Here is a 26,179-nt window from a genome sequence, read left to right on the forward strand (position 1 = left end):
TTAGTGAAGTATGTCTCAGATATTAGCATTATGTCTATGCTGTGTTGATTTAGAAAATATATGATCTCATGCCTATGTTGAGAAAGCCCATTGGCATTCCATATCGCTATTTTTAATAGCTTGAAGATGGAGAGAGCTTGACGATGATATCAGTTAACATACTTGTCAATGTGATGATCTGCGACATTAATTGTTTCAATGTCGTTAATATTTCTTGAGTTTCATTAGGTGTGACTGAGTTTCTTTTTTCACTCGTTTGAGGCTCTGCAGTGTTTATTTGTGAATTTTGGGATTGAAGTGCTTGGCCATATGTTGGTTCCGGATTTGTTATATGACTTTTAGTTATCTTCTGAATTATGTCGGATTTAGGTAAGATTTTAGGTCGTAGAGGTGGGTACTTTAATTTTTGTAACTGTTTGTAGACGCTGCAGCCCTTATAGTTTGCTGGGTGATTTCCTTCGCATAGAACGCATTTGACCTGCTCGGATCTTGTCTTCTTTGGGCAGTTTGCTGTTAGGTGATGTCCTGCGCATTTGACGCACCTGGCCTGTCTGTTACAAAATCCCTTAGTATGGCCATATCGTTGGCAATTGGCGCACTGAGGAATTTCACGTTTGGGTCTCGGAGGTTCGAAAGCAACTCGGCAATGTAGCAAAGTCTTTATGTTGTATATTTCTTTGTTGTTTTCCATGTTAGGTTTTAAATCCATATAGTATATGGGAAGAGGTTTTTTGGTTTTTCTGTGTTTTAAATTCCAGAGATTGGTTACAGTGTGTCCATGCTCTTCAATAGCCTGCCTTATCCTTTCAATGTCGAAGGATGCATGCAAGTTCTTCAGCACTACCCTATAGCTTCTCTCTTGCTTGACTTTATAGGTATAAAACTCAGTGTTTCTTACTTTGAGTTCTTTGACTATCATTCTGTACATATCAGTAGTTTTAGATTCTATCTTAATTTGCTTATCTCTCAGTACTTTTAGCTCATAATTATCCTTGGCAATTTGGTCAAGGAGATCCGAAAGTGGTTAAATGTTGTTGACGTTGTCAACAAAGATTGGAGGAGGTTTTAGTGGCTTTGTTTGAGCTTCGGTTTCTTGTTCCTCATTTTGTAGAGCTTCAAATCTATTTGAAGTGGGTATCGAGGTGCTTAGCCAGTAATTGTTAATTTTGGCTTGCTTGTGTCGTCCTGTAGCATTTTCGAGACTATTTCGGGATCTCTTTTTGTCTGCTACAATTTGCCAGTTATAGCCAGGGTTTGCTGGTAGTTTATTGGTTTTTTCAAGCATAGATCCTAGATCTCTGGCTTCCTTGTGAGTTAGTTCTTGTTTTGAAAATGTATTCAATGAGTTGCTTCTAGGTCTACTAAGCTTGGCTGTTATAATTTCACATGCGGGCAATGGTTGGCCTCCCCCAGAATCCGCGAGGCCTGCCTCCGTAGAGGGTGGATTTTCCGGTTTTTCCGTACTACAACCTGGGGTATCGTATCCGTTTTTATTTTATCCATTGCTCAGTTTGCTTGTTTTGGTCCACCCTGGGTATTTTATTTTCCCAGTACCCTCCGGAGTTCGGTGGGCATTCCCCAATCCACCACCTGGGGAGGCGCCCGATAGGGGACTAGCAACCCCGCACGGAGTCCTACTTAAAAGAAGATATAAATAAAAAGGAATAAGAAAATTGCGAAAATACAAACAAAGAAGTCCTACTTAGAACTCTTTAGCTTGCATTCGAGTCTTGCCGCCAAAATCGAGCGACGACACGTGGCTCGACCGCCAAACGATCCTCTCCCGGGAAACCAAGGGGACATAATAAAAAGGCTAAAATCGCTAATAAGCGGCGGGCAGTCTTTATCATTAAGTAACATTACGCGAGCAGTAAATAACGCTAATTACGGACAACTATTAAATTATAGCCACGCAGTCGGCAGAAATAAATATGAAAGATCGAGGAGAGTGAGTCTCACAACCGGAATTCGATTGCAAACACGCGCACGTCAAGACATCCGCTATTGCGATACGCGACACGAGCTAACGTGCAGGAACTTTGTAATCAAGCCAGTTTATAAATAAAACAGATATATATATATATAAAATGCACGAAGAAAATATACGCGATCAAAAGAATTCGGGACAACAGAGAAAGAACGCCGATAGTGCAAGTAGCAGCGAAGACGAACAGGAGGAAGCGAGAAAGAAACAACCGCGGCCTGCATCTGAGTATTGTGTTACGCACATTAAAGATATACCATACGCACAGAAAAAAACAAATTTATTATTAATAGCATTATCAATGCGACAAGCAAAAAAACGAAAAAATACGGATATTGTACGATTCAGGATCGACCATCTCACTAATAAAATTGAAACATTTAAAGGACGACACGCTTATACATGAAGATAAAATCGCACTCACAGGCATAACCGGGCATAGAGTACATACCATAGGGAAAATGTACGCTACGATTAAAATAGAAAATCACAAAGTAAAACGCATTTTACGTTGTAAGAGACGACATTCCGATCGAATATGAAGGAATTCTAAGAATTGATTTCCTTCGACAACATTCGGTATCTTGCGATTATAATCAAAGTCAGTTAAAAATAGAAAACGCCGTACTAAAATTCTATTCGCTTAACAAAACGATCTTAAAACCGTGCAGCAAAACCATCGTAAAGGCGACAACGAATTAAAATCGGATAGGAATAGTACGAGCAGAGGAAACAGCTCCAGGAATCTACCTTGGAAACTGCTTAGTAGAACCTAAAGATTACATGTATCCCGTTAGTATCATAAATACAACTGATTCGGAAGTCGAGATACAAACGCCGAAGGTCATTCTCGAAGACGTAGAACGCGATATCGAATTCAAAATACATACGGTACAAGCAAGAAAAAAATTTAACCCTACTGATTCAAGACACGAACAAATCTGGCAATTACTACGCACGCAACATTTACCAAGTATATAAATATGAAACCGGAATTTGCCCATAGATGGCCCTAGCTGTCAATGTAGTTACCGTCAAACCGCGTCATTGGCGCCATTTTCTTGTTTTGACATCTGATAAAGCTTTTCAACTCACAACAATACAAGTTTCATAAAACAGCATAGTTTTTAATGAGTGGCCTTCACTTGGACACAGTACAATTGGACACGGTGCAAATGGACACGTTACAAATGGACACGAGATTGTGCACACGGTTCAATTGGACACAGTAATTTTGGATACAGTAGCTTTTGGACACATAAGAAAATACGCATCGTTTACTTGGACACCGCTCAATTGGACACTGTTCATTTGGACACCGTTTGTTTGGACACAGAAAGATGCGCACCGTTCATTTGGACACCGTTCGTTTGGACACCGTTATTTGCCCACCGTTCGTTTGGACACCGTTCATTTGCCCACCGTTCGTTTGGACACCGTTCATTTGCCCACTGTTCGTTTGGACACCGTTCATTTGCCCACCGTTCATTTGGACACCGTTCATTTGCCCACCGTTCGTTTGGACACCGTTCGTTTGGACACCAAAATTTGATTTAAGTTATACGACGTAATCCACACCAAATTTTTGTTTTAAATAAGAAATAGGTTTGGGTTAGGTTATATCTTCCGGAAGTGGAGCCCCCCCGCAGGGGGGGCGGAACCCACTGTATCCATCCAAATATGCGAAAGGCTAAACAAAGTGCTAAAAGCAATGTAAAATTAATGACATCAGTATCAGAGATATATAAGTATGAATATATTTTATTTTGACAGATATTATAACCTTCAAATGTATCTCCTTTTCACGATTTCATATTTTACATAGATTTACCAGTATAAATGTTATAAGTGTTATAAGAATACTGATTATATTTTCCCAAAATGATTTTTATTTCTCTCCATCTGTTACATATTCAAACAAACAGTGCGCATGTTTCTGTGTACAAATGAACGGTGTCCAAACGAACGGTGGGCAAATGAACGGTGTCCAAACGAACGGTGGGCAAATGAACGGTGTCCAAACGAACAGTGGGCAAATGAGCGGTGTCCAAACGAACGGTGGGCAAATGAACGGTGTCCAAACAAACGGTGGGCAAATAACGATGTCCAAACGAACGGTGTCCAAATGAACAGTGCGCGTCTTTCTGTGTCCAAACGAACGGTGTCCAAGTGAGCGGTGTCCAAGTAAACGATGCGTATTTTCTTACGTGTCCAGAAGCTACTGTATCCAAAATTACTGTGTCCAAATGCACTGTGTCCAATTGAACCGTGTGCACAATCTCGTGTCCATTTGTAACGTGTCCATTTGCACCGTGTCCAATTGTACTGTGTCCAAGTGAAGGCCACTCAGAATATAGTAGTATTATGCTACACATATATATACACGTACACAATACACATGTAATAATGGCGATGTATTCTTGTACGGTTGGCGTCTTTGACGAAAGATTGCGCTAACGGCGCTTCGTGACGTTACTGCTTGCATCCATACTTGCTTTTGACAGGTGTAGGTTAAGTTTGCAAAATGCTGAGTGCAGTGTTCGTATGCTTTCATTTATAAAAAAGTGAAGATGCAAAATTCTTCGTAATACTTGTGGATAGTTGGATCAGGTATATCTTGATTAAATTAGAGAAAACTAAAACATTACAAAAGTAATTTATGCTACGTGTAAAAACAGAACAAAGCATCGCAATACATATATTTATAAGAAAGAGATGTGTGTATTCTATAATATGTTTATTATAAGATGTGTGTGTGTGTGTGTGTGTGTGTGTGTGTGTGTGTATTTGTGTGTTGATGCGTTTATTAGTAGCTCTTGTCTCGGACCTTTTGGCGAAAATACTGACAAGGTGTGCCTCTTTATCATGATTTTATATTCTATCTTGATGTCTCTTTCCATCATGTGTATCCATCTAAATCTATATTTCGCGGTTTGTCACGTACATTTTGACGTAATGTCGATTATTGCATTTTTGTCGTCTAGAGATGATATCAAATCCCAGGTGCATCGCAAAAATTTCAAATTACATGCTGCTGTCCAAGTATGTTAGTGCAATTTAACCTTGATAATTATTCTTATATTTCACGATTTTGTCATGTTTCGACACGCGCGTTTGAATTCTGATATCTAGGGGTGATGTCATCGCGAAGCAGCCGCACATCGGCGTTTGAAAATTTTATAATATATTGCATTTTTGTGCAATTGGCTAAATCTCATACCTGGTGATGATGTCATCGCGAAGCATCCGTACATCGGCGCTTGAATAAAAAAAATATCGTGTCAGCAATAATCTCCACTACATTGCAATTTTGCAACGCTAATACATGTTTTAAATATGTTTAATACGTTCAGTATTGCATCGACTACTTGTGTGAAAGATTCATATAAAAATGTATCCCACTGAAGGAAGCCACCTGAATTATTACGTTCCGATTTAAGATGCTGATGAAACTTTACCGTGTAAGAAAAAGAAATGTAACAAGTAAGTTTTAATTAACTTAAAGAATTTTATACTTTTTAAATATTTTTATACTTTTGAAATATTTTTATAAATAATATTTCTATATACTCTCTAGCATTTTATCCGAGCTTCGTCGTGCGGTTCGTATACTTGGAAGGCGATAACCCCGACGTCATATAAATGTTTGGACATTGGAATTAACGTTGGACCTGTATCCTGTGTGGAATTGGTTTTCGGTGACAATCGAGGCAATCAAATAATATTGTCTTTTGAAACGTGGAAATCACTAATGCAGAAACGTGCGGACATTGAACGGCTTCTACAATCGACTGAAACCCTTTTGCGGATTCGAGATTTGACATTCGAAGTAGTTAAAATGTGTGATTCGAATATTATAAAAATAGGATTATCTAATAATTCTTTATATATGAAGCCACCAACTCTATTATATTTATACGATTTTGAAAAAAGTATAGATTATATATATTACTTTTTATGCGAAAATACGCACATTGTAAATGAAAAATTCAAACAATTTGTGACTATTTTACAATGTAATAATATCGCGAATGTATGCGACGCTGCAAAAGCGATACATGAAAGTGATATGTTTAACGACGAATCACTCATAGATTGCGAGTTATTGACATGTGCTGTAAATGATATTCTTTACGATGCTTGTAATAAATAAGTTATTTTACTATTTATCAGTGAATTTAATTATTTATCCCATCCTTTATGTATGAATAAAACAGTGTAGTAGATATGCACAATCTGTAAAACTTAGCATGCGAACGCTATCTGTCTCTCCCAAGTGCATGCCTTGCGCTATCCTTATCGCACTGCCTTGCGAACGCGCTCTCTCTCCCTCCCTCTCCTCCCCCTCCCCTCCCTATCTCCCTCTTCCTCCCTGTCTCTCCCCCCTCTCCCAAATGCATGCGAACGTCATCCTTTTCACACGTGCGTGCAATATCATTAGCGCTTCTCACACATTGCGGACGCCTCGCGCCATCTCTCTCGCACTTATTCGCGGACGCGTTCTCTCTTCTCCGCGGACCTCTCGTCAACCGAATTCCCCGCGGTTCCCCACCCTCCTTTCCGCGGACCCCTCGCCTACTGATTTCGCCGCTGTTCCCCTCCCTCCTCTCCACGGACCCCTCGCCTGACGGTTTCGCCACGGTCCCCCCCTCCCTACGCGGACCTCTCGCCTACCGATTTCGCCATGGTCCCCCCGCGTGACGGCATACCCCCGCGCCGGTTTCCTTTCGCCGCTCACCCCCCGCCTCCTCAGAGGACCTGGGTTAGAATTCTCCTATATACTCTACTACTATACATTTTTTGAATAGTGGTTGACCTCTCGCTTAAGAAGAAAATTGATGGACCATAATTTTGAAATGACACTTTTATTAAAATTAAACAAATATTTTTAAATTGTTTTAATTTATTGTTGGAGTATCTAACAATTAAAGATAAAACGCACGTGTGCAAGTAAAGCAGTTCAAATTAAACAGGAAAATTCTCTTATAACCGAAGTCCCTATTAACCGTTTTGTTTTTAAACACTATGATATCTCTATTACATAATACTGTATATTTAAATAATGTATATTATTAATTATTATGTAAGAAGAAATACATTATCTCTCTTATAAAAGACTTTTATTATTTTTTATTGTATTATCTAAACTTAAAAAGTTTAATTTAAAATGTACAGTTAAAAAATTAATTATGTAAAAAACATAGTTTTGGTTACTTTTAACTTTTTAATAAGTTAATAGTTTTTTAATGTAACTTGAACTAAGTTAATTTTTGTTTAAATAATTTTTAACGTAAACTTAGTTAATTTTTAGGACATTAACTTTAAAAACTCAACTTAATTAAAAAAATTAACTTACTCAATCCTGGTGTTAAGAGAAGAAAGAAGAAAGTTTCACTCTTTAAATCTCAAATTGCGTGCGTATGAAAAATACGTGTCTTAGATTTTTGTGTTTAACATATATAAATATAATGTTTAACAAATATATTTCAAGGAAGATTAGTTTCGGATAGTTGTTTACACTTCTATGACAATATATAAAAATGTATAAGGAATAAAATTTAAGCAATAAGCGAATTGATCAATTACAATTAAAAATATTCTCGAGCAAATATAAGGCTATCATTATGGACAATAAGAGACTGGAAGTGAACGTATTGAAAACAAAGATAATGGTATTTAGAAAGGGAGGGGGCAGGAGAAAAAGAGTAAAGTGGATGTGGAAAGGGAAGAGGATAGAGAAGGTTAAAGAAATAAAATATTTAGGATACGTGTTTCAATCAAATGGTAGACAGGATGGTCATGTAAAAGACAGGGTAAGGAAGGCGGTGGGAATTATGGGGCAAGTATGGAGTATAGGGAAGAGAAAATTTGGGAAAGATATAAGGAAGAGGACCTGGCTTTTTGATGCATTAGTTTGGACGGTGTTAAGTTATGGAGCAGAGGTATGGGGTTGGAAGAAAAGAAAAAAAGTAGAGAAGGTAGAAGAAAGATTCTTAAAGTGGTTACTAGGAGTAGACAGGAGAACACCAGGATACATGATAAGGGAGGAATTAAAAAGAGATAAACTTAGAAGTAGGGCAGCAAGAAGAGCATGGAACTTCGAAAAAAGACTAGAAGAAGGGGAAGGAGGTAGTTTAGCGAAGGATTGTTTGGAAGAAATGAAGAAAAGATGAGAAAAGGGTAGAGGAGTTTCGGAATGGGAGAAGAAGAGAGAGAGATATTTCAGAGAAATAGAACTAGAGGAATTGGCATAGAAAGGGAGAGAGAGGGATGATAGAGTATGGGGAAGTGGAAAGGAAAGACAAGGAGTTACAGAGGGAGAAAGAAAAGAAAAAATAGAAAAGTCAAGGTTTAATAGATGGTACAAGAGAATAAAGAGTGAGGGAATACCAGAGTATTTAAAAAAGGGTTGGTCGGAGGTGGGGAAGGATGACAAGATTTAGGCTAGGCAATGAAATGAGGGAAAGCAGGTATTGGGAAAGTGGAGAGAAAAAAGTATGTAGGGTATGTAATAGAGAGAAAGAGACATGGAAACATGTATGGGAAGGATGCGGGAGAGGTGAAGGAGAGGGGGAGGAAAGTTGGCAAGAGGCGGTGGAAAGAATATTAGGAGAGGAAGGGAAGGGGGAAGAATGGATGAAGGAAGTATTGAGGAGAAGGGGGGATAGGGCAGAGGGGAGGGACGGGGAGGAAGAGAGGGAGTGAAAGAATGAGAGAGAAAAGAGGGGGTGAATGAATACAGGAGAACGGAGGAAGGGAAGAGTAAGAGGAGTGAGAGAGAGGGTGAGATAAAGGGGGTGAGAGAAAGAGACGGAAGGTAGGAAGAATGAGAGAGAATGAAGGAGGGAGGAAGGAAAGAGGAGAGAATGTGAAGTAAATTATTAAAAACCGGAAGCAGAGGCCCAAAATAGACTAAGATGGTTTAGGAATTTAGCGTGTGTGTGTGTATAGGTAGGAAGAAAAGATAGAATAAGGATAGCATAAGTTAGTTTAAGCAGTTTAAATAGTATAAGTTAGGATAGATTAAGGATATATATATAAGAGGCGCTAAGTTATGTAGATATTTGTAACTCCTTTGGGGAACAATAAAGACATTCTAATCTATAAGGCTGTCATTTTTAATTTAATATAATGATTAGGACAATTTGCTCATTGCTTTAATTTCTGTTTCTGTATGTTTTTCCAATTATTATTTTTTACAGACTTTTTTAAAGATTGTTGCTTTATAAAATGTAAAAAGAATTACGTTCTTCATACTAATAAAATATAAAAAGTTTTATTTAAAATTACCTGATATATTTAAAATTATCTTTATTTAAAATTATCTGATATATTTCAAAATATTCTTTCTTTATTTTTTAATCTTTTTATCACGACTATGCTTAATGCTTGTACTAATGTAAACAATCGTATTTGTTGCAGAGATACATAGACTGCACAGTATTGAATGCAAGCAGTATGCCAGACGCTGAAGATTCCTCATATGACAGCGATTATGAAGCTGAGGACTTAACGACGACAATGACGACAACAACGACGACGATGATGACGACGACGGCAATTGCAAAAGGTTCAAAATCGCAAGTATCCTCCGCAGTGCATGCTGATATCTCTCGAACAGCATCTGATACTCTAGCAGCTGAGTTTGCAGAGTATGTCACTGTGGATGGATCTTCATCCACACAAAACCCTGGTAAAATTTCTCTTTATGTTTTTCTTCTGAAATTATGAATCATTATAATTAATATAATTTAATAATAAGCAGAAAAAAATTTGAGAAAGATATAAATACGCAAAGAAGATATAAAAAATAATTTAAAACATAAATGCAGAGCGCTATTAAAACATATATAGATGAGTGAAAAAGTATTAATGTATGGAGTCTTATTGATAAAAGCATTTGTGTTTGACAAGCAAATTTCTAGGCTTCTAATTTCTACTTCAGTCATTTACGCTCAATATACTTCTCATTTATATAAAAGTTTATGTATATAAAAGTCTCATCTATATAAAAGTTCGAAAAACAATAAAAAAGATGAAAAAAAGTTTTATATTGATAACATAAAAAATATATCTATCCAGGTTACATCGCTCGCGTAGAGTTCGCCCTGAAACTGGGCTACACCGAGAGATTGGTACAAGCAGCTTTGCAGAAGCTAGGTCCGAACCCTAGTCAAAACGAACTATTAGCTGAGCTGATCAAGCTCGGAGCAACTTGTACTCCGAAATTCATTGATGGTCCCGAGACTGATAACTTGCTAGACACTGAAGCGGACACAAACGAAAGCGAAGGATCGATTTTAATTTCGACAACAGTAACGAATGGAATCTTATCGTCGGATTTGAGACCTATCGTCATCGATGGCAGCAATGTCGCTATGAGTCACGGCAACAAGGAGATATTTTCCTGTCGTGGCATCAAAATCTGTGTCGACTGGTTCCGTGCCAGGGGCCACAAAGAGATCACTGTTTTTGTTCCCAAATGGCGGAAAGAAGCCTTTAGACCAGATAATCCGGTTGTCGAGCAGGAAATTTTGAGCGAGCTCGAGAGAGATCGTTTACTGGTGTTCACACCCTCTAGGTTGGTGCGATAATCGCATGAAATTTATGTTGGATTCAGGGGGTTGAAGTAGTCTAATTATTCAGAAATATCGCACATTTTTTCATATTTTTTTATTTTAATAAATTACTTTGTTCGAATTATCAATCTATAGATTAAATAATGATAAATATATGTAAAATAGATCCCAGCCCCAATAAACTTGTTCTTGATAGAATGTTTTCGAAGTCATCACTCTAAATAACTCCCAAAAGCTGTCGCTTATTGTTTATACAAAAGTTATTAACAAATAAAATAACTATTAAAACAAGCTTTTCAAATATTTGAGTATCTTAATTTAATTTAATCATTGTATATAAATCAAGTTTGAAAATATATATTTTCAAGAAAATAAATAAATAAATTATAGTATATTCGTTTAAATATATAATTTAGATGTAAGTCATATAAATAAAAAAGATATGTTTCTCAATTATAAAAAAGAAATTGCGATAACAAAAAGTGAAAAATTAAGATTTAATTAAATCATTGAGGAAGAAATAAAAATATGTCTCATTTCAGCATCTTGACATGCTTTGCTATTAATTAATATAATCTAAAAATAGAATAACGGGCCCCATTTTAATTTATCTATGCCGACCTAAATCTTCTCAGAGGATCTCCCATCCTATACGCATTCTCTGCTTTTCTTTCTTATAAACGCCTTTCTTAGTATATCGCTGCCAGAAAAAAAGAATTACATGGTTTAATTTATTATATGTTATATTTTGAATTTATCTCCATGTAAATAGACAAATATGTTATTTTTAATCGAATCTCTCTTTTAATAAGATTGATAAAATTTTTTGTAATATTGTAATTTTGTAATATTAAGATTTCTATATCATGTCATTGTACAAATGTTCGCAGATTGGTAGGGGGAAAACGTATGGTATGTTATGATGATCGGTACATCTTGAAGCTAGCCGCCGAAGTCGATGGCATTGTTGTTAGCAATGATAATTACCGGGACTTAGCACAGGAGAACCCTGAGTTCAGAAGGGTCGTTGAAGGAAAAATCCTAATGTACAGTTTTGTAAATGACCGATTCATGCCACCGGACGATCCGCTGGGTAGGAGTGGACCTACACTGGAGAATTTTCTCAGGATCACTCCCAAGAAAGTTGACCCAGCACCTCCATGTCCTTATGCCAAGGTAATTTCTTTTTCTTTTTTTTTATTCATTTCCATTACATTTTTAAAGATGTTAAATTCTAAACTTAAAATTCTGAAATTAAAAATTAAAGCATACATATATTAGGTACAAGCAATTTTCTTTATACATATAGGCTTCCTAAATTAGTTTAAAGTAAATGTCTGCTTTTTAGAAATGCACATATGGCAATAAGTGTAAATTCTGGCATCCTGAGAGAGGATTGCATCCACATAAATCTGTGACGGAGCGATTAGTGGAGCATGCCCAGCGTCACCTACAGGCTCGTGGACCTAGTCTGAGTCTGCCATTACCATCTATAACTGCGTCTGTGTCTTCACAACATCCATTACTCTGTAAAACTAGATCTGCTATACCGCCGACCATCGTTCAATCTTTGTCGCCCGTCCCGAAGAGTAAATCTGTGGAAAACGTCACATCTGACTTGTTCTCAACTAGTCCGGCCATATACAACCAACAGATGCCTCTTGGACAGAATGTTCAAAGTAATAATTTTTTAAAAAATAATGTTGCACACACACACACTCACACACACACAAAGTGTTGCCCGACCGGGCAATCTCAATAGGTACACCTTGGATACTGCTAATATCGGCGGTACTCAAACTGTGAAGACTTATAACTCAGGAAGTTCTTGAGAACATGTAATAAAAAAATAAGAATTTTCTTTTAAAAAATTCCAGCTGACTTTGAGAAGACTATAACGCGTCGATCCCAAATCAATAGCGTTATGCTACGTCCTCCTTGAAACCCTAAAACTTTTGTCTGGAATATTTTTCTCAATTTTTAATACGTAGTTTTTGAATTATTAGTGTATTCAATTTAAAGTGGGACACTGTATATATAAATTATATATAACAAAAAATTTTGATATGAAACATTTTCTATTTATTTTTTTATTTTATTAACCTAGTTTAAACAGTTCAATATCTTCATGTTTTTATTAAAGGCTATCTTCCTGCAGTAAATTGGGACACGTCAAGAGTGAGCAAATCTGAACCAGAACCGGCGAACATGCATCGCAAATTGCAGCGACAATTAACTCTGAATCCAGTATGCGATCCGCGACTTTATCAGCTCAGGCGACATCAACAGCAACAACAGACTGATCAACTGCAGCAATCAGTCATCAGTCCTCCGCACTCCAACATGCAACATCGACCGTTGACGAGACACGCGAGTAATGAGCCATCGTATCCAGTTACTGCCATAAAGTGAGTCTGATTTATCTAAATACGTTCACTATCTAAACGCGTGTTTTATCTTTATAATTAATGTAATAAATTATGTATAATATCGTAAAATATATGTGCGTGTGTGCACAATCTCTCTCTCTCTCTCTCTCTCTCTCTCTCTCTCTCTCTCTCTCTCTCTCTCTCTCTCTCTCTCTCTCTCTCCCCCCTCATTATTATCCTATGTAACTTGCGACAGGCATTAGAACGCTACTAGAACTTCCTCTTTTACTTTTGTAGCACGTTTTGACGGAAGCAAAGCCTCGTATTTATGTATTTCTAACAGAACATTCCAAAAAAATTTTTTCCAGGAAGGTCGTAAAAGGTTTAATTCGGGCTAATTCATATTCATTATTTTCCATTTATCTAGCCATGTCCTATCGAATGAAGAGGCATATGATATGTTGCTAATTTTGGGTGAGGGTCAAGATACATTTGCTGCAGCTGAAAGATTGTGGCGAGAGCGGTATCCTGATCGGATTCCTTATTGGCGAAACGTTTCATGATTGGCTAATCGAATCAAAATTAAAGGTGTCGTTCAGCCTCAACATAACAAAGACAGATTCGCCGTCCAGTTAGGGATAAAAGAGCAGCAGAAGTTCTTGCATCGGCAGAACTAAATCCTTATGATTCTTTAAGACGCCGAGAATTAGATTCTAATATTACTCGTAATACTATTTCGCTCATTTTAAGGGAAAACAAGTTTCATCCTTATAGGATGTCTGTTCACCAAGCATTGAATTATAACGATTTCCGACAAAGACTTGCATTTTGCAACTGGATAAGACAGCAGCCACCTGATTCTCATTTAAAAATTTTATTTTCTGACGAATGTACATTTAAAAGTGATGGGTCTGTCAATACTTGAAACTACCGTTATTGGGCACAAGTTAACCCTAACTGGTTGAGAGAAATGGATCATCAAAACGTTTGAAAAGTCAATGTTTAATGCGGCATTACTGGAAGTCAAATCGTAGGTCCTATTTTCTTCGACGAAAATCTAAACGGTGATAGATATTCTGTCTTATTAGAGACAGATCTTCCTATCTTACTAGAAAATCTTCCTCTGCAGATACGCCTAGATATGTGATTCCAGCAAGATGCATGTCCATCACATACATCCAGAGTTGCTCATGCAGCATTAAATGTTATGTTTCCTAACAGGTGGATAGACAAATACGGTCCTATCAATTATCCATCGTAATCACCAGACCTCACTGTCCTTGATTATTATTTGTGGGGAAGAATAAAAGACTTGGTTTACCGTAAACGCACGACTACGAGGGACGATATGATCTGTAGAATAAATAAATCTTTAGATGCCGATGAAATTCTTCGAGCAGCTAATAGTTTTCAAAATAGAGTAGATGCTTGCATTGCAGAAAATGGTGCTCAATTTGAACACATCGCTTGAGCAAACACAAACACATAGCATGTACATATTGCATTCATCCCCGAATCGTGAGAGGCAAAGGGACTCACGTTGATCAAGCACCCCCAATCGTGAGAAGCTAAGCAAATAATGAATATGCAATAAGCAGTTGCACAACAAGTGTTTCTTTAAGAAAATTATGTGTTTTGTTTACATTAATTGATTCGTATTGTTTGCAAAAATAAAAAGTAAGGAATTTGAAAAATAAATACTTGACAAAATATTATGTCACAATACTGTAACGGTTGGAAACATTTTTCTCAGAAAAGTTTCATTTTCGAGATATTTGACCGTTTCCAGACTTTTCTAACACCCTATACACACACACGCGTGCGCGCACACACATATGCCGGTAATTATCGGCATGAACGATGAATATGACGAGTATCGATGCTCGGCATGTAAAAAGACAATAAAAAATCAGGTGGAGACAGGCAAGTCTTGTTATCAGGTAAATCGTATGCTGTTTTACCATCGAGGGTGTATAAGCATAGGATTTATGATAGAAACCGAAAATTGGTACCGTGTTCTGGCCAATTTGACAGATTTACGATTGAAAGTGAAGCAGATATGAAAAAGGCATCGGCAGTGGTCGGTGGCAACAGAGACAGACTAGAATCTACAATTAAAATTAATTTTAACTTTTTCGGACATTTATCTGCCCGATTTCTAAACTATCAGTCCAATATTTGAATTCCCTGTGTTGGAATTGCACCAGAAAGTGAACTGATAGAAATAATTACATGTTTAATCTTCTGACAATTGCTCTTTGCAAACTTTATATAATTCTCATGACTGAAAATCAAATACGAGATGGATGCATAGCGCGTCGCATAGCGGTAAACAAACGAACTAGTAGCTGAATACTATTTTTTGTAAAATTTTTGGATTGTTGCGCGCAGTAACATTTTTCATAAAATATTAAATAAATAATAATTTTGGATATATGAAAACGTGCACATCAAATTTAATTATTAAGTTTAAACGAAATTAGTATGTTATGAATTAATTGCCAAATATGTTCTCTCGAAATCCGAAGGACTTTCAATATAATATAGATAGAACAAGACAGAAAAGATATCCTACTGACATCTTATGATTATCCATTGGACATTTATGGGACATTAATATTTATTATAATACTTAAGATTTTTAAATTATATTAAATAGCCTACATAACTGAAAGTAATCATGCATATTAAATTTTCATAAAATATATTTATAATGATATCTTAAAACGTCCTACAAATGTCCTGAACCGTCCTGGACGTATTCAGGATGATCCTGAGAGTGTCTTGTGCTGTCTGGGAATTATTGACGATAAAAACTACGATTTAAGAACCACTGTAATTATATGCTAAAAGAAATAGAAAAAAAACAAGTTTTTTGAATAAAATAGGTAATTACATATCGGAATACACTAGATGTATTGTATATAAAACAATCATAGCGCCTTTGAGTATTATGCGACGCTGTTAATTGATATGGGAGAAACACAGCTGAGTAAATTGCAAAAAGCACAAAACCGGGCCATGAGGATCATATTCAATGAGATAGACATACCAAAGTGGAGCGTATGCTGCAGTTTATGTCCATAAAACAGGCTATACTATAATGTGTGTATTTTTATTTTTAAGATTTTAAGGAACATGTTACCGGAACAATTAAGAAATAGATTAGAAATAGTAGGAAATGAGAGTGAAAGACAAACACGACAAGCTGGGGATATTGCAATAAAATATCGCAAAACAAGGAGTGCACAAAAGAGTATGTTTTACGAAAGAGTAAAAATGTATTGTATAACGCCTTGCCAGCTGAAATAAAGCGGAATGAAAGAATTATGCCGTTTAAATAAATGTTAAAGGAGTATATTGTAATCAATGTAAACTAGATTTGTATTACAAATAGTTGAGAAAGCTAATAAAGACCAATCAATCAATTAATCTCTCTCTCTCCTCCTCTTACCCCTCTCTCCCTCCCCTCTCACTCCCTATCTCTCCCCTTTTTTTCCCTCTCTCCGTTCCCCTCCTCTCTCTCCCTCTCTAAATATTTTTATAAAACAATAATTAAACATGATTTTATTTAATCTCTAGAGTAATAATAATTTTTTTAAGCAAATTATACATATATTTTAGTATTTAATTACGGAATATAAGTATTGTCAACTATTTAATGATTTTGGATTTAAAAATTTATAAGAAATAAAAACAGCTATGTGTGTTGTACTTAATAAAAAAAATTATTACATTACAATTATATCTATTAGTGAATTAAAGAGCCAAATAAACCTCGGATATTTTCAAATCTGATTTCAGCTGGGACCATCCCGATTGTTTTCAGCATCATCATCAGCATGTGATGCGTATCGCTTCTGCTCCAGACTCTTATAAAGCGTGGCTGCCACAAACTACCACCTTGATGCGACCATCGCCAATTCAGAGGCTGGGTACTTCGGACCCTCAATTAAACCTACTACCATCGCCGCCGTCCACGAGTCTACACATACCTTGGGGCACACATGCCCAAGACGCTCGACGTCGCTTGCATTATCATCTCGCCAACATCTTCCCAGAAGAACAAGTGCAAGCTGTCATGGCGCTTCATCCGCACGAGATCGACCCTCAACAGATTTGCGCTACTATTCTGGCGATGTTTCCAAAAAATCAAAATTAACGCGATTATAAATTTTGCACAAGATGTTTGCTAATATTGAATTGGAAAACTACTTGTGTATAGTTCTTTTATTTTTATAATTTAACATATTGAAAAGCAATCTTTATACAGAATGTGTCTAGCGGTTATCATGTTGATTATGATTACATTGAAGATATTAAAAAAGGTAATACAATATATCTTTGGTCGGGTTGAAAACAGGAACTATTTAAATATTTTTTTAAGAAATAATATATTTATATTGAATATATTTTTAATACTATATTGAAATAAATTTTTTTTGTTTAAAACTGTATCTCTTTAGTTTGTGTGTGTGTGTGTGTGTGTGTGTGCGTGTGCGGGTGTGCGCATGTGCGCGTGTGTGCGTGCGTGTGTGTGTGTTTTTAAGAATTTTTTAAATCCGCGCGATTTGTATATAATTAAGACAATAGTTACTGTGAGCACAGTGTCCATTATAGTGATAAATAAATTTTTACTACAATAACTTCTGTAAAACAAATAATATCCCAAGATTTTCTTAATTATACATCTAAATTTTATCATTTATATATTTGTTCTTTTTTAAATGCATTTTGAATAGAATTATGGCAATTTAACTTTTAAATTTTAAATATTCTCATAAACTATTTTTAAAATATAAAAATTAAATTTAAAAAATTAAGCTATTTTTAAGAAAATTTTACATGGAAGACAATATTTAAGACTATATATTTTAAGAATAATTGAACTTTTTTTTTGTAGAATATTATATACAAATATACATATATAACTATTTTAGCAGAATCCTATCTATCACAATAATAAACACAATGTGTGCTAACATCTCATTGCACATGAATTAGAATTTTAAAAAATTCTTAAAAACAATTAAAGAGAATCACATCTTTGAATAAAACAATTTGATTATCAGTTTCTTCAAAAAATAACTTCTCAAATAATTTTTATTTTTAGCCTGTCCAAACGTATATTTTTCCTTAACTGATCAAGTTAACAGAGAATAGTTTATTTTTTTATTTTTACATTTGAGATTTTAGGCTTTGGGAATTTAAATTTTGATATGTTTTCGTTCTGCTAGCCAAGAGCTAGTATTTCATGGACAGAGAACGCGAGAGATGAAAATTAATACAACTCGGGCAACATAAAAATTTCAGAAACTTCATTTTTCAAATGTCTTCTTAAACTTTTACATTATTTGATAATAATTAACAAGAGAGAAATGATTATGCTTTTACGGGAGCATGTTAATGTAGGGCATTACAACATATGCGTTAATTGTTATATTATTTAGAGTAGAAGATAGAAGATCTATATTTTAATTTGATGTTTTAATCATAATCGACTTGCATCAATGATTATCATCTCACATTGAGCCGACCAATTTTTGTCTTTTTGATCACATTTATGAAATCGTTTCGCTTTTTCATCGATTCTTATTTCCCAACTGGAAATAAACTTTGCGGAGAGTTAAATCTTCCTATTTTTAGCACCTCTGTATTTTTAGCGTTTTTAATCTTCATATTCTTAGGACGATCTTTTTCAATGTTACGTATTTGATCATGCACACATGAAATAAAAATAGTATGATAATAACGACATTTTTATTCTGTACATATGCTATTGAAATAGAATGAAGACTGAGGGAAAGTATTATGAATAAAGAATTTGTTTGATCGAGATGTGCTAAGAATATACGGAAGTTCGAATATATTATAATATTGTGATTATATCATTAATCCCCAAGTTTGAACAAGTGCCTGCTATAAATTATTGTCAACAAAAAAAGCTACAAATTTTGTACAATTGTTATAATCAATTAAATCTGCAAATTGGCGGGAGAAACCGAACAGGATCGTAGATTTCTAGTCATTTAAATGGAATACTGATCAATATTTAAAGACTTTTAATATCTAATTCGATAGTTCCTTCGCTTACCATTGCGACATACTTTCCCATATTCAAATTTCATCTGTTAGAAATGGATATAAAGTGTGCAAAGCACAGCTATTAATACAAGATCAAAAATGTAGTAGCTGTTTCTATCAATTTAATTTCTAATATCTAATACAAGCTCAATAGGAGATTAAAAATATTATAAAACATAAATATTTTTTTAATAATATAATTATAAAATATAAACTGATTCAGCAGGATAAATGGAAAATTATTCTTTTACTGTTTGCTTGAAGCACAAAGTAGGGGTTTAATTCCCATATAAAAATTACATTTCGAATTTAGAAATTAAATTTATTTCAACAATATACATATATTATTATTATTATTATTAATAAATTTATTTTTTTAATTGAGTTGAACCAATCGTTTATTATATGAGGTATAATACGGTATAACATATTATTGCGTCTGTGGCTCATCCATAGATGCAAGTTTTGCGTTTTGTGCCCGCTGCCAGCGTGTGTAGAGGGGATGCGTACACAAGCGTAAACCGTATACGTGTAATGCGCAGAACGCTCTGTGTACGTATCTCCTCTACACGCGCTGACAGCGGGCACAAAACGCAAAACTTACACACTACCAAAACTAGAAAATACAAGGATGCACTTGTAATATTCAGTTTTATTGCACTTATATAACTTTAATATAACTATATATTTACTGAAATTGAATCAAATATTGCGAATAATCATAAATACTTCAGGACTCTATTGATAATAATATATACGAAAATGAAAATGATTGGTGAGATGTAACCTTTTCTCGCAATAATAATCTAAAATGGCTAGGAGTTGTAGATTCTGCTCGGTTTCTGCCGCCAATCTGCTATCAAATTCTGTGAGCAGGTTCTGCTGACAGATTATAATTCTAATACGGACTACGGACACAGTTGATGTCAATTTGCAAACAACTTTTGAATAAATCTGTTAGCATAATTTGAATGCATTTTGCTTACTGAATAATATACATATAACAATATTTCATTTGTGAAAACAAAAAATCATAATAGATGAGTTATCAACTTTTATTTCATCATACAAGATACATAGTCTGTTCTTTATTGAACTGGCTGCACTAGTTCAGAACTTATCTTTCTCTTTCCAATATGGAAAAAAAAAGATAAACTTTGAACTAGTATAGCCAGTTCAGCTATGAAAAACAGACCCATAATCTATCACATCTTCTCATTTTGAGAGAAGAGACGAGGCTTTAAAAATTCTAAATACTATTGTTTATATAATAATAATAGCAATAGGTACAGGGTAAACAGAACAATTAAGTGGGGAAAACTGGTAGATAAGAGCCAAGGCGCGGGTGTCGATGCGCGAACTTATTATTGTTAAATTTTATTAATTAATGCGCATTAAAAATGTACATTTTTTGGTCCATCTTTAGCATGGATATAAATATATTAAGATTAAATTGGAAATTTAAAACGTGACAAACATAACATTTGTAGTTGCAGTCATATTCAACATTAAAATTAATAATCAGAAAGAAAGCTCACTAAAACCTGCGTATAATCTATACAAATAAGTAGGCAACATCTAAACGTCATCGCCACAGGTATATCGTTGTGACGATAAATAATAAATAATAAAATTTAACCATAATATAAATTTGCGCACCCGCATTTTGGCTTTTATTTGCCAGTTTTTCCACTTAATTGTTATTATACAGGGTGAGCCATTTTAATCAATACACGCAAATATCTCGTAAAGTAAGCAAGATGGAAAAAAATATATTATACAAAAGTTGTAGGGTTGAACATGATGAAAATATGGATTTGACCTTGAGTGATCTTTTCAAGGTCAAGTCAATGTGATCGAGGTTTTCCTAAATGGAAACCCCCATTTTTTATTGCATATTCTTGTAGCTTATCTCGAGAGGTTTTCAAAACACTATAATATATTTTTTCATTAAGTACTTTTTGAGTTATTTTATATTTTGATATAAAAAATAAAATATCTCGTAAAATATTTAGCTTTCGAGAATCTTACCGTAATACTTTTATGTACAGAATAATGAGACAAATCAATTAGTATAAAAAAATAATTGTTTTTAAGAAAAAGTATGTAATTATTTACAATATATTTTTTTAAACAATTATTTGTTTTTTTCTTTACACTAATTGATTTGTCTTATTATTCTGTACATAAAAGTATTACGGTAAGATTATCGAAAACTAAATATTTTACGAGATATTTTATTTTTTATATCAAAATTTGTCAAATTAAGATATAAAATAACTCAAAAAGTACTTAATGAAAAAATACTTTATTATAGTGTTTTGGAAAGCTCTCGAGATAAGCTACAAGAATATACAATAAAAATGGAGGGTTCCATTTAAGAAAACATCGATCACATTGACTTGGTCTCAAAAAAGTCACTCATGGTCAAGTCCATATTTTCGTTATGTGTCCTCCTCTGAACCTTACAATTTTTGTATAAAACATTTTTTTCCATCTTGCTTACTTTACAAGATATTTGCGTGTATTGATTAAAATGACTCACCCTATATACAATATATACATATATATACATAGACGCACGCATACACGCATGTACCCGTCCAATTTTTATTGTTATAGACTATAGAGTATCATCTGGTCTAAGAATTCAAAACATCGTTATTGTTTGCATATCAGAGCGGAACAATTGAAAATGATATACAAAATATTTTAAAGAAAGTTACTGAAACTCAATCAGCTATCATATGTAAACGCATATAGGGAGCAGGGAAAGTAAAATGTTTTCTAATAGAAGGACATTTGGCAGTTTTATTTACGTATGGATTGAAGGCAATTGGATATTTTTATCATTTAATAAACATTTATTAAAAAATGGCAAATATCGACGATCTTAATGATATAGTATATTTTTGAAATGTACACCATCAGACTAGAAACATAAACCAAATCTCCTTTGAAAACTTAAAATATTTTATGTAACATCTGTTTTGAGATGCCATTCAGCATAAAAGAAATTTTTGTTTCAATTTTGACGGTATGCACTTCAAAAATATATCCCAGTAAGCAGTATATCATACTATGTTATTACAATGTTTTATAACACGTGTAATATTTTTGGTAAATTATTTACATTAACTTACACCTCACGGATCGTTTTCATTTTTACGTATATTATAAAAAGCACATTCCTAAGTAACACGTACTTTGAATTTTGTGGTACTCTCTTCTGTTTCCAGAGATATGCAATCTCAAAGTTTTACAGTTTTAATGCCTTTTTTATTATAAAATAAAAAATATAAAGTTTCTTTACGTTGTATTTGTGTAAAGCTGACGTAGAAAAAGTGTTTGTTTACATTTCCGGGAACGAAGCTTCTCGAATTTTTCCACGTGAAGCGAGGTTCAATGCAAACTTATACTTATATATCTAGTTTTTTAATAGTGGAGCCCTTCGGGAGGGGGGGGGGGGACGGAACATACTATCTCCACGCATATACTTTTTAATGCGTAAATGTAAAGTGGAAAGTTGTAAACTCGTGTGAAACCTTACTTCCCATTAAAAAGTATATACGTGGAGACAATATGTTCCGCCCTACTGCGGGGGGATTCCAGTATCGACAAAATTAGACACATAGGTTTGTGAAAAAATGACGGAGTTTTTTGACGTGTGATAAGCCTTTTTATCAGAGCATTTTTTAAAAAAGATAAATAAGGTGTGGTAAATATGCATATTAGGTTATACCTCACCGATGACTTTGATCTTGACATATGTTGTCAAGGACATAACCCTGAATAACTTTTCTTTATAACTTAACTGGTGGTCTCTTGTAGTTCCTGGGATATTTAAAGTTAACATTTAGGTAATAATATAGAGACAGAGGCACCCCCGATTTCTACAATTTTGTAAATTATTAAATAAGTAGAGAAAAGTGTTCTGAGTAACTCCTCGCAAGAATCTAATAGATAATAATGGACGATATTGGTTTAGAAGATATAACAAATTCAAATTTAACAATTTTAATGCTTTTATTTCGGTATTATAAACTGATATTAGGAGCATTCGTGTTTATGTATATTATACTAGTCTGTTTATAACCTTCTAAGTAAAAAAGTTTTTATTTACATTATTTAAAACATATGATTATTGATATATTTTGTCAACAATCGGGTTCACTTCCTCGCAGTTCGTTGAAAGCTCTCAATATGTAACTACACGAATTTCTGAGCCTCGTTGAGGATAATAATAAATTAATAAATTTTTTGACACAGCGAAAAACTATTCACGCACAAATTAATTGCAGTAAATAAATAATGTTAACTTTTTTTATTCATATTTTTATATTTTGTTAATTGCTTGGAATAATTATTTATTAAATGCATAAGCAGGAAAGGGCAATTTTTGGTAATTGTGCAGAATAGGAGAGGCAGCAAAGTCCGCCCCACAATTATTGCATGGATGAGAAAGTACAATATATGCTTGGACGCAGTGGGTTCCGCCCCCCCTCCTCCCCCCGCCTCCTACGGGGGGTTCTACTTCCGGAAGATATAACCTAACCCAAACCTATTTTTGATCTAAAACTAAAATTTGGTTTGGATTAGGTTATATCTTCCGGAAGTGAAGCCCTCCCGTAGGGGGGGGGGGCGGAACCCACTGTGTACACGCATATACTTTACAAAGCAAAGCGAAGTCCGCCTCACAATTGTTGTGTGGATGAGAATGTATATGCGTGGACGCAGTGGACTCCACTATAAAAAAACTAGACACATAGGTTTGCCTTGAACCTGCTTTGCGTGGAAAGTAAGAAAATCCAAAGAGCTTTGTCTCTGGAAATGTAAAGAAGGAAAAGTAAGGAAAAGTTACTCAGGGTCATGTCGTTGACAACATATGTCAAGGTCAAAGTCATCGGTGAGATGTAACCTAATATGCATACCCAGTCAGCCAGGTCTGTTCTAACAGATATTGCCAAGTGCTTGCTACAAATTATTGTCAGCAAAAAGGCTACAAATTTGGTACAAGAGTTGTTATTACCGATTAAGCTGGCAGATTGCCGGCAAAAATCAAGCAAAGCTTGCTAACATAACTACACAGCAAATTGGCAGCAGAAACCGAGCAAAGCTTGCTGACATGACTGACATCAGATTGTCGGCAAAAACTGAGCAGGATCTAAAGTGCGCAGTCTGATGGCAAATTGGCAGCAAAAACCGAACAAAATCTGCAGCTTATTACAAAGTATTATAAAATAGTTCAGTCGCTTATCGCTATGCGGCGCGTTATTCATTATCTATACCCGTATTCAAATTCTTGTCATGAGTGTATATAAATCCTACAAAATGTTAATAATATTATAATACAGTTCAATTTTTGACACAATTCTTATACAGGAAATTCAGATATTGAATTGATTTTTTGCAAATCGGACAGATAATTGTTCGATTTTCACTTATTCAAACAATTTCTGTCCAAAAAGATCTTTAATTTTATAAATTAAGTTATTTGAATTTACCTATATGTTTTAACATATTAATATATGATTTTATATAATGTCTAATTATCTAATGGTCATTTTATGACCATAACTTATCATCATTTTGTTACTTAGGGTTAAGGCTTTAAATCTATTTAAATATATACTTTTATATGAATGGCCGAAAGCTGCAGAATTTGTTCGGTTTTTGCTGACAATCTGCTATCAGATTGTCTTGCGCAGATTTTGCTCGATTTTTGCCATCAATTTGACGTCAAATCATGTCAAGCTTTGCTCGGTTTTTGCCGTCAATTTGCTGTCAGGTTATGTCAACAAGCTTTGTCACCAAAACACAAGCTTAATGCGGACACAGATGGCACTGGATTTGTTACCAAGTTTTGAGCGAATTTGATGCCAATTTGGCAACAATTTGTTATCAAATTGCTTACTGGGTATTTACCTAAGGTGTTATTCATCATTGTATTGTTTGATTTTCACATCTGTTATTTAGTCCAGCTTTTTGTGGTTTTATTTTTGTCATTATTTTAATCGCCAGTGATATTAATCGCTTAAATTGTACAAAACAAAACAATTCATCCTTATTTTGCTATATGGGAATCTTGGTTTGATGAATACAATTCAGACAAGCAATATATGGAGGATTCGGCAACCCCAAGTGTCTCTATATTAAAATCAGATCTCTACTGCAATCTTCAAGAGGAAGTTAATTTGGTAAAGAATTCTAAAATGCCCTGTCTTAAGAAAAGATCTGCTATTAATAGTAAATCTAATCCTACGCTGAAGAAAGTTGCTAAAACGGTTAATCAATCGACAATATAGATTAACAAGAAACGAATGTCTATTGCAAACATGCCGGTTTCTACTCCTTCCTTCACATCTTTTATTGAAAGTAGTAAAGCATAAATATATTAAATCTGATCCTGGACCTTACAAAGCTATTGTAACATGGAAAGAAATTAATAATGAAGATCTCTCTTCAAAGTCGCCTGTAAATATTGAAGTAGCAAGATCATCATCCAATATGGGTGTTAATTTTTCTTTGATAGAACGTATCAGTAGAAAAAAATAGTCGATGACGTTTAGCAATAATGACGCAAAGAATGCTGTTTCTAATAAATTCGTTCAGGAATCCAGATATTTAATTTATATTCCCTGGTTTCTTGTGTATCGCAAAATCGTCATTAAAGGTGTATTTTCTAACGTTTCTAATACCCAAGTAGCAAACTGACGTTACAATAACGGTAAATTTTGGTCACAAAGTTACCAATTAGACGTCCTAAGTTAGGTGTCATGTGACCCGAAAATGACGTCGATATGTCACATCTACGGGACGTCATTTTCTGACGTTTGTTTGACGACAAAACTAAGACCAATTACATTAATAATATATAATAAGACATATTAATGTGTTATATATATTATAGGTAAATTTAAATAATTTAACGTATAAAATTAAAAAGATTTTATTTATATGGAAATTAATTTCTATTTTATATTTTAAGAGGATATCGGACCATCCTGTTTTACCATCCATAATAATTACACTTTGCAGACCGAAATTTTGTTATTGGTTACATGAAATGAGAAATTCTTTTCCACGATTTAAACGAACATTGAAACAAAGATGAGACTTCACGAGTTTATGTTAAAAACGAAGAAAAGTTAAAAAAATTACAG

At 34.5% G+C, this 26,179-nt stretch overlaps 1 protein-coding gene and 1 pseudogene across 2 annotated transcripts in view; both read left to right on the forward strand.

The window, feature by feature from the left end:
* Positions 1-17,803, forward strand: part of Regnase-1 (Regnase 1) — a 62,476-nt gene extending 44,673 nt beyond the window's left edge. Inside the window, exons 2-7 of one of the 2 annotated variants that reach the window (XM_070302935.1) lie at positions 9,407-9,677; positions 10,067-10,565; positions 11,454-11,739; positions 11,912-12,242; positions 12,722-12,971; positions 16,737-17,803. In XM_070302935.1, the coding sequence (XP_070159036.1) occupies positions 9,407-9,677; positions 10,067-10,565; positions 11,454-11,739; positions 11,912-12,242; positions 12,722-12,971; positions 16,737-17,094 (1,995 nt within the window). In that variant the 3' untranslated portion in view covers positions 17,095-17,803. Of the gene's footprint in view, positions 1-9,406; positions 9,678-10,066; positions 10,566-11,453; positions 11,740-11,911; positions 12,243-12,706; positions 12,972-16,736 lie in introns of both variants that reach the window. The other variant, XM_070302934.1, reaches the window with a different exon arrangement.
* Positions 13,165-15,275, forward strand: LOC138937057 (uncharacterized; annotated as a pseudogene).
* Positions 17,804-26,179: the final 8,376 nt, after the last annotated feature.

The sequence above is a fragment of the Polyergus mexicanus genome, unplaced genomic scaffold (assembly GCF_030449975.1).
Source record: "Polyergus mexicanus isolate NDT 795.1 unplaced genomic scaffold, iyPolMexi1.0 SCAF_10, whole genome shotgun sequence".
Taxonomy (NCBI): domain Eukaryota; kingdom Metazoa; phylum Arthropoda; class Insecta; order Hymenoptera; family Formicidae; genus Polyergus; species Polyergus mexicanus.